Raw genomic sequence first — 9,857 nt, 5'->3', positions numbered from 1 at the left:
ATACATATAAAATAGGAAACTGAAGTGTGGTGTGACCAAGGCTGTTGCTGCCATAAATGCCTGGCAGCTCTACTTCCTTAACGTGAAGTGTATGTTGAAGTATGCAGAGCAGAGCCTTTCTCTGTTCGTGTTCCTGCTGACTTGCTTGGAACTTTCCTCTTGAGACAAACGAAGTTTTCCAAGTGAAATGTGTAACAAAGGAGTAGAGAGGATTCCCTGTTGTGCAGATGTAAATGAAGTCACCTTCTGGGGCTGCAGTGTTAAGCAAGTGTCCTCTGAGCATTCTTCTGTTAGGGGAAGGTTAAGTCATCCTAGCCTAGCTGATGGCTCTGATAGGTGAGTAGGTTGAGTGCCTCTGAGACATGGAGATGATGGCAGCTTGCTGCTTTCCCCTTATACCTTCTGCCTTGGGGTCTGTTGTGCTGCAAGGGCTTGCAGCCCAGTTGTAGACATACTGATGTAAGTCAAAACAACTTCCTTCAGTGGCTGTGGGGGTATGGCAACAGTTAATGTACGGGCCTCCTCAGCTTGAGGCCCGTGAAGTGATGAGAGGAACGTCCAGCACTGCCTTTCCCTGTTTATCTAGCTCCTTTGTCTGTCAGGGAAGGGTGCTGAACTAAACTGGTCAAATAATGTAGTGGCTTGGCTTAAATAGTGATTCTGTGCCAAGCCAAGGAGGCAATCCTGCCCTCCAAAGCTTTTGCCAGTTAGAAGGATTCTGAGTTTTTCTGGGGAGATGTCTGGAGTTGGAGGGTCTGGGCTGAACCAGAGGGGTGCCTGAATGGTGGCTCCAGATCACCAAGGCTCTGACCAGTGTATCATATTCCAGAATTCGATTAAAACTTGCTCACACTGAAAACATTTCTTCAGTAACCTTTAGTGTCTTTAGACATGGTCTGCTGTATGCCTATTGCTTCACTTTGTGTTTCCTGATTCAAAACTACATCAACGTACTACTTAATTACTAAATGCTATAGTAGGCTTCAAAACTGGATTAAAGCACATGAATAAATCTGTACTGACTTCAAAATGGTTCATGTTAACTATTTTAGAGAAGTTAGTATGGGAAAATTATGTTCCTTCTGGCTCAGACAACTGATTGCCTCCATTTTCAGCTGAACTCATGGGCGTAAGCCAATAGGTAGGACCCTACCTAATGTGTGTGCAACTCTTGGGAAATCAAATGGACTTCATGAAGCTTGATATTTCCCCCAAAAGCATCACCTGTGTGACCTAGCCCTTTTCAGTGAGAATATAGTTTGTTACTTATCAGGGTGCAGCAGCATCACCACTTATGGTGGGTGGTACTGTCTTGCCTCTGCAGGAAGGATTCAAGATTGAATTCCTGATGCTTTTAGGTTATGCGAATGAACCCTGCCTAAATCCTGTCCCTAATGTAAGCTTTAAAAAGATAATTCTCTATTAACTCTCCCTTTTTCCCCATCAGTTCCCACCTTTACCAGTCTGGGGTAGATGACAGTTGGGCCAGGGGGGTGGGGGGGGGGGAGGTGGTTTATTTAAACTTGAACTACTTCAAGTTGTTTAGCCTATGTGCATGCTTCCCCCTTGTCCAGCTTGGCTGTGTCTCTGAACAGCCTCCCTTTGAAGCAAAAATTGAGTTCTCTAGCTGCTGCTCATGGAGAAGGCCTGACTTTTTTCTTTAAACTCTTCAGCAAAATGACATAACACAAAGGCAGTGTAACACCTCCACTACACTGAAGAAAGGTAAACGTTGCTTTTTTCTTCCTTCAGTACTAGGATTATGGAGTGGGTAGTTTTGGTCTCAATCCACCAACTTATTTAGATCCCAAGGTCCCACTTGCCTTCAGCAGGAATTAGCCCTTGCATAAACCCTGTGTCTGAGTCCAGAGCAGCTCCCTTTTGTTTTGTTGGCTATGCTGCCCTTGTGATATCTCTCTGCTCCTTTCTTCCCATCTCCTGGAGAACACACTGCAAAGTACAGGGAACCTCAGCTGGAACAGGGACATGTGCATGTCTGAGCTGGCATGACATGAAGAGACGGTTAAGGGCCATACTTAGATGGCAGGGTACCTGGGTCACTGCTCAGGGATGAGTAAATGGGGCTCTGCCAGGCTGAAATAGCAGTGTCTGTCTTCCTGTTGGGCAGGAAAAAAAACACTGGAAGAACAGAGTTATTGCATCTGTTACGATCTCTGGTGTAATCTAGCTTGAATGACCATACAAGGGATCAACTCTAGCCTAAGTTTGTCACGGAAAGCTTGCATGTGCCAGTGATATCAAAGTGCAGATGGCAGAGAAAATCAAGGTTAAATACTTTTTTCCTTTCTCTCTCACCTAGTGAGTAAGAGTTTTGCCTTCAGCAGTGCAGGTCTGGAGGTAACTGACTACTGTCACTGCTTGCCTTAGTCCAGAGGAGTGTCTTGCTCCACTTCTTGAGGGGGTTCGAAATGGGGGGCAGGGGGAGCAGTAACTGCTCATGAACCTCTGGACCTTACCCCTCTCATCCTGAAGTCAAGAGCAGCCCAGACCCCTGAAGTGCAGCTATTATTCCAGGGGCTGGGAGTAGGGTTTGGTGTCTGTGGGTACAGATGGAGCCATCCCTGTGCTGGCCCTGAACTTCTCTGTGGGAACTCATAATGGAGGCTCTGGGAAGATGCCCTTCACTCTCTTGAGCATTTCCCAGCTGAAGCAAGCCTTTAGCCTCTTGGGTGTGACTTGCTCTGCATGTGACAAGCAACTATGCTGGCACTACCATAAAGTACTCCTAAAAAGACTGGGCTTTGAAGAACTCCCTTTTAAGCTAATGCTACCAGCCCTGATTTCCCCTCCTGCTCTGCTCCTATGTGAGGTTATTCCACCTTAACCAAACTGTGAGGGAGAAGAGTTACTCCTAAGCTAAGACTCTACCATCAGCATTGGTGCTAAGCAATGAGCTGTTTTGATGACTAACTTCCTGGAACTGCAGTAGAAGGCTAAAATATCTCAACACTGTCCATTAGTTTGACAGCTCTCAATGCTCCTGTATTTATCAGCTTTCCTGTCTTTACTGAACACGGGAAGGAGCCAGGGAAATCCTTGCCTCTTGCCTGACTAGAAACCAAAAAACCACAACCATTTTGTGTGCTACATTCTCCTGAGCTGACTACAGTCAAAGCTGCATGCTTGGCTCTTCCTGGGATCTTGGGTAGATGCATGTGGCTCAAAGCAAACTGAAGATGAAATCCTTTCAGGCAAGAAGCTAAAGTAATACAAATGCTCATTAACAGTGTGAAAAGCTCTCTGCTAGATGATATTTATCTAGGAACACAAAAGTGAAGTACTTAATAGCTCTGCTTGTGTAGAGCATGAGGGTCTTGGTCTGTCTAGCAGAGCAGCTCCCTGGAGCTTTTTTGTTTTTCCTGTCCTTGTCCTCATTGGATCCATTTCTCTAATGACGGTTCTGTCTTGACTTCAGTTATTCTTAAACATACAGGTTTCTCACTAAGAGGACGGAAATCTGTTTCCCAGTGACAGGGGACTGCAGGAAGCCCTAGTGTAATGATAGATGTCCACCTGATGGTTCACCGTCACAGGACTACAATCTTCACTGAGGCCAAAGAGACAACAACTGTGCATGAGTTTAAAAAGGTGGTAGAGGGAATACTGAAAAGGCCACTGGAGGAGCAGCAGCTCTACAAAGATGACCAGCGGCTGGATGATGATCATAGGACTTTACTAGACTGTGGCTTAAGCAGCTGAAGCTGCCATCCTCATGTTCCTGCCACGGTGGGCTTGGCTTTATTCAGACCTGGCAATGGCACCTTTGAACCGCTGTGTATTGACCCCTTCTCAAGCACCCCAGAGATACCTGATGTTAAGAAGTCACAGTTGTGTGGTAGCAGCTCTAGGGAGCAAACCTTGTGTTAAAACCAGCACCTCCAGTCTTGCCTCTTGCAGACAGGGTGCTGGTCTTGTCTATGTATCCTGTGTCCAACCACACCCTTCCAAATATGTCTATCTGCCCAATAAAGAACTGCAATTCAGTTACATTATGTCAGTGTGCTGTAGTGTCCAGGCAGCCAACAGAACTGTTTCCTGGGATCCTTCTCCTAAATTATTTTTGGAGGAGAAAGGTGACAGCAGCTGGTTATGTGTGTACATCCTGAATTGTAAGTGGCATGTTTTACCATTTGTCTGTGTTCCAGCCAATGCCCAGCTCTGAGCTGCTGGTTGTTTTTTGGTTTTTTTTTTTTTTTGGGGGGGGGGGGGGGGGAGAGAATTGTTGCACAGACTAACTTGGTATGTGAGCATTTGTTTCTATGTCTTTATCTTGACTCCTGACAGTAGTGTCTCTGAGGGGTTTGGCTGGAAATTGTGGGGGACAGGGATGCAGAAGGAATATCTAGTCCTGCCTGTAGCAAAATCTTTAGGAAGACTATAGCCTTAAGACCTGAGCAGAGGTAAGGTTAGCAAATGGAGCTTATTACCTTCAAAGTTAAGGGACATCGCACTAAACCAACACACATCGATGAATTTCCAAAGCTGACCTTAAGTATGGTTACTGGCACAGACTGTCGAAAACCTCTATCACTGGGCAAAGATTATTTTTTTATTCAAATGATTAGGAATCTACTTTCTTGCATCTGCCTTTGCCATTCTTGAAAGGCAAGAAAAATACAGTGGAAAAAGGGCAATATAGCCAGAAACTGATATAATAAAACTGCAGTTTGAGAGTTCTTTAAGAAGGAAATTGGTTACCACAAGGTTTAAAGCATGAGATTGGTCCTATCAATGCTTCTACTGTTAAGAAAGCTTATGAAGTAACTTCTCTTCCCAAACAGCATTGATGCCAGCACTAATATTTTTTCCTATGAACCAGCCTATTTCAGAATTAATATTAGACTTTCCCTTTTATCCCTAGTGATGTTTTCACAAGCCATCACATCTGACTTGACTCACACTGCTGTGCTGCAATGGGAAAGTCCTGGGTTTTTTCTCTGTTAACAATCAATCAGAGGTGTCAATGCATCTGTTCCCTAAATGAAACTCTGAAGTAGTGTTATTGCTAAGTTTTCCTTCTCTTGTATCAAGGGTAATTCAGGCAGGCCAGTCTATGTCCAAGTTCATAAAACACTCTTAAAACTACTCAGTCCTGTCCATGATACCTCCTTGGATATAGACTAAATATATAGACACTTCTGAAATGCCACTTATATTCTTAAACCTCACTGGAGCAAACGGAAATGGAGCTCAAGTCTGCTAGCTGAATCGGCATCTAGGTTTTTGTGTTCTTTGTAGCTCTGACGTGTCCATCCACTCTTTCCAGCACAGAAGCAATGTGATGGAACTAGGATGTTATCACTAGTGACTTTATAGGAGAGAAAAAAACAAACCAAACAAAAACTTCAGCAATAACAGAAAAAGAAAGTTCCAGAGCTGTCATATCGGTACATAAATAAGCTGTACTAATGTAGCTAGGCTGTGGTTACAGCAGTCTGCTCAATCAAGCTCCTGATACTTCCTACTAGGCTTGCTGGAAAACTAAGTTCCTCGCTGAAATTCTTGACTGGCAGTAAGCACCAAGCAAGGAATACTGGCATGCACTCTCCATTTCTGTTACAATTTTAGTCATTCTGACTTTTGAACCCATTCTTACTGAAGAGAGATGGAAAAGTCCCCTATTTAAAAGAGATACTTGGAAGAAAGTGAAGGGAGGTGTTAATGAGGGAAATTTGCTGCTCAACGGTAATTATATCCTAAAAACATAGGCCTGAGGCCAGCTGTGTAGCCAAACCAAATGTTGAACTTCTGGGTGTTATGCTCACAAATGTCCCTGCCAGGATTCGGAATAATGTTACAGTGTTGATCTCTTATCTAACCCATTCGTATAATTTGCTGTTAATATTAGAGGACAATGCTCTATGCTTTCAATGAACTTGTTCAATAGTCTGCCTTACACAGCCAAATACAACAAATAAGAACAAACTGAGCTGGAAAAAGACTTTTGTTAAATAACCCAGTCTATGACTTCAGGAGTCTGAAGAATTTTGAATGAATACTGCACCAAGCCAGACCCCTGCTCACGTCTCCTTGACCATCATCTTTGTTGTGTGGACAGCATCCCTTTGTTCAGGAGCAGGAGCACACCCCAATAAAATATGCTCTTGCAGCCCCAGGGGAGTTCTTCCAGGTGCAGGATATGGAAAGTCGAAGGGATGGTGCTGTTAGGAGAGATCAAGCAAGTCCCAAACTAGGAAATGAAGAGGAGAGATGAAGTGCCTCAGGAGGCTGTTGTACTCTAATGGCACTGTAACTTGTCTCAGGATAGCATGTTAGGGAAGCTACACAGTCCCAAGCTGGCATTTCAGCCCAGTCCAGCTACCCTGTCCTTCATACAATGGACAGGAGTGACTTCTGTGTTATATAGCTTAGGGAATGAATTCTTTCACAGTCTGTGAAAGAGCTGTTATAGTCAAAACTGCTTGCTGCTGTCTCTGTAGATTTGCCCCATCTTTGGCAGGCCAGGGCAGAAATGGTAGAAGCCCGGAATTACAGTGGAAAAAATACTGGGATATTTTGAAGGAGGTTATAATCCTGTGGCGGCAAAGGACTGCAGTTTATCAGTGCTCCTTAATGAAGATCTACTTGAAGCGTTGACTATGCAAAAACACTGAAGCCCTGGAGAAGTGTAAAAAGCATGGGTCAGTGGTTAAGACTTACATGCTGAAAGGAACAAAATGTGAAAACAGAATTTTGCAGGGTGGAGAGGAGTGTTAAAGTAACCTAGTCTTGCTGAGTGTTTTAAATTTGTCCTGTGACCTACGTGTTCTGGAGTTTCACATAAGTACCTGTTATAAAGCCAATCTAGTTTGCCCTAAAATAAACCACAGCTTGGCCCAGGGAAACATGCACACAACAATAGGTTTGAACAGAAAGTTTCAGGCTTTCAAAAGGTGCCAATGCAAACTTTCCTGCATACCAACAGAAGAGTTAGCTAAGAGCAAAATGAACAAGCAAAATTGTCATGAATTGAATTTATCTAAGTTTTTAAAATTGGCACAAAGCAGAATGTGAAGTGCAAATCTCTAGCTTCTTTGGTATGCATAATGTAAATGAGATTGCACTTTTTAATAATTGTTTAAGTTGGATTTTATTTTTAAGATTGGAGCAAAAATTCTTAATGGAAACAAAACATGAATGGGTATAAAACCATTAAGTTTTAGGTGATAAACATTATTTAATAGGAAAACTTCCACCAGATTTATATGTGCGTTGTGATGTTTGATTTAAAAGACTTGGTAGTTGATAGGCTAAGCATTCGATTTCATTTTTAGGGCAAGAACGCCTTTTCAGTACTCAAAAGATTTGCCTTGAAAAGAATTACTGGGAGTAGATGGCCAGTTATCCAAAACAGCCTTTCTTTCTAGGAGGGCTAGCAGGAGCGCTGTGTGCTACCAGGTGGAGAGAGGGAAACTGGGGGGAAGAGAGCATGCAACTTCTTCTGCTCTGCCTGGGCTGTGTTGCCTCCCAAGATTCTGCAGAGTCTCTTAAACCTTTAATGTGTCAGGATAACTGAGGAAACTTCTGTGAATGTTTCCTTTCCACTATGTGGAGCTAGTGGTGTTATGATGTAAAGCTTTGAGGGTGGAGGGGTGTATTCTTTATATGGGACTGTAGCTGTGCATGTTGAAGTAGTGAAATGCCAAGACAAAACATCACTTCACAAAATGGGGAGAGCAAAGCAGAGCTTTGTACGCTCTGTCTCTGCTTTCTCGATTTTGAGAGTTTTGTCATCCTCCCATAGCTAGACTCCTTGCTACAGACAGAAGAAGCCAACTCCCTGCTGTGCTTCTGGTGTTCCAAAACTAGATGTGATAGGTAACATCATTTGTTTCCATGTTGAAACTTGGAGCAATCAAGAGTAAAGTCTGCTCTTACAGACTGCTCCCTGGAGGCTTTTTGGATTAGACATGAAATGAATCTTTCTTACTTCTGCACAGCAGACAGGGTAGATCTGCATATCATAACAAGAGTTGGCAGATGGTGGAGAAAGGTGCTTGGGTGTTTGAACACATTTAAAATGTGCTTAAATAGGTCATGTAGGAATGCTGGTTCAGGCTGGCTTTTCTGGAATTTGGGTGCATATGTCTACTCGGCCTTGAAAAGGAAAGTAAGTCTTTGGTCACAGCTTACTTAAGATTTGGTGTTCTCTATGGACTTGCCTTGCAACTGGTCCTGGAAGTCTCTTGCAGACAGAAAGACATCCATAGAATGGTTTGGGTTGGAAGGGAACTTTTATAGATCATCTAGTTCTGCCCCCCCTGCCATGGGCAGGGACACCTTCCACTAGACCAGGTTGCTCAAAGCCCCATCTGACCTGGCCTTGAACACTTCCATGGATGGGGCATCCTCAACTTCTTTGGGCAACCTGTTCCAGTGTCTCACCACCCTCATAGTAAAGAATTTCTTCCTTGTACCTAATCGGAATGTACCCTCTTTTCATTTAAAATCTTTACCCCTTGTCCTATCACTACAGGCCCTTGTAAAAAGACTGTCTCCATCCATGCTACTGCCCTTCCTGTGTCACCTCCTTTGGTGGAGACTAGAAACAGCAACCCTACAATTTCCATGCACCATGGTGCAGTATTTTCTCAGAAAGTATTTCCAAGTCCTCTAGCCTCAACTCAGAAGTGTTGGAGACTGTGCTAGGCATGGTGTCATTAGAAGATGCCTTGAAATCTGCTTTCTCTTAGCATAGGTTTGCAAACGGACATAAAGAGGCTCATGGCCCAGCTGCTAATGGGTATGGTGTCTCCCAAGCAACGTCACTGAATGTGGATAGATTGTTTTGTGAATGGTAAGTCTTGAGCTTTCCAAGCAAGTGAGAGTGGGAAACAGAAGCAGAAGAGGCAAGCTAGTATTTCTGCTTGCAGTCATGCTGTCAGACAGTTTTCCCAAGAAACACATGTGCTTTGTGGTAGGTGAATTGTGTGTATGTGGGTGCAGTTCCAAAATGAACATCCTTGGCAGGTGCTGAAGGGGCTGGGCCTGGTCATCCAGAGCAACGAGTTGGAACAGAACACTGGAAAACAAAATTTTAGTGCTAGAATAAAGGAAGGCAGTAGCTAGTGACAAGTAGTAAACTAACAGCCTGCACATGCACTGGATTAAACCAATTAGGGAGCTGGAGTCTGAGGTAAAAGCAGCTTATTACTGCAAGAACAAACCTAGTAAGAAGATGGGCTCATCTTTGTGGGTGAGGCTCAAATTGCATCTGCTGCCAGGATGGCAATAACACAGAGCAAAATCTTTCCTTTATGCTGTATAAAAAAGGCTGAAGACGATTACACAAGCTCCAAAATGATCTGTCTACGCTCCATTTTGCTGTAGCAAATCAGGATGGCCTTGCAAATGCTATCTCCTCTTGACAGGCAAACTTTTTTACTCCTCTTTGTTGGGTATTGGGACAGACTGTGAATCTGAATGTTCTACCTGCTGTAAACAGCAAGATTCATGTCAGAACATGAATCCTATGTGTACACAGATGGCACTTGTAAGATAGAAGATAGAATAATAGCCTGGTTTTTAAACTTCCTCTCATGGCCTTGATGCTTGGGTAGAGTCCATCTGAAATAACTCAGAAGCTGTAATGCTCCCAGTCCTTGGACAAATTTCAGAGAGTACATAATGGGATGCTACACCTGCTTCTGCTCTGTCTGAGAGTACTCAAACTGACAAACTTAAGCACACAGCGAGAAGCTCAGAGGTAAATGAATTTCAGTGGATTTCATTCTGTTTCAGAGATCAGATCATGATCTGCAGCAGAACAGAAAAAGTCTGGTGCCCTCAGAACAATGGGAGAAAGATAAATCAGCAGACTTCAGTAATGTAGAAAA

At 43.6% G+C, this 9,857-nt stretch overlaps 1 protein-coding gene across 1 annotated transcript; it reads left to right on the top strand.

The window, feature by feature from the left end:
- The first annotated feature begins 3,519 nt into the window (after positions 1-3,519).
- Positions 3,520-3,888, top strand: LOC126042946 (elongin-B-like). Its single transcript, XM_049810716.1, is given in 1 exon segment — positions 3,520-3,888. A coding segment is annotated over 1 exon segment (369 nt).
- The last annotated feature ends 5,969 nt before the right edge of the window (positions 3,889-9,857 follow it).

Source organism: Accipiter gentilis, chromosome 9 (genome assembly GCF_929443795.1).
Source record: "Accipiter gentilis chromosome 9, bAccGen1.1, whole genome shotgun sequence".
Lineage (NCBI taxonomy): Eukaryota > Metazoa > Chordata > Aves > Accipitriformes > Accipitridae > Astur > Astur gentilis.
Note: the sequence above shows the minus strand (reverse complement) of the source record. Positions and strands in the feature narration are given on the sequence as shown.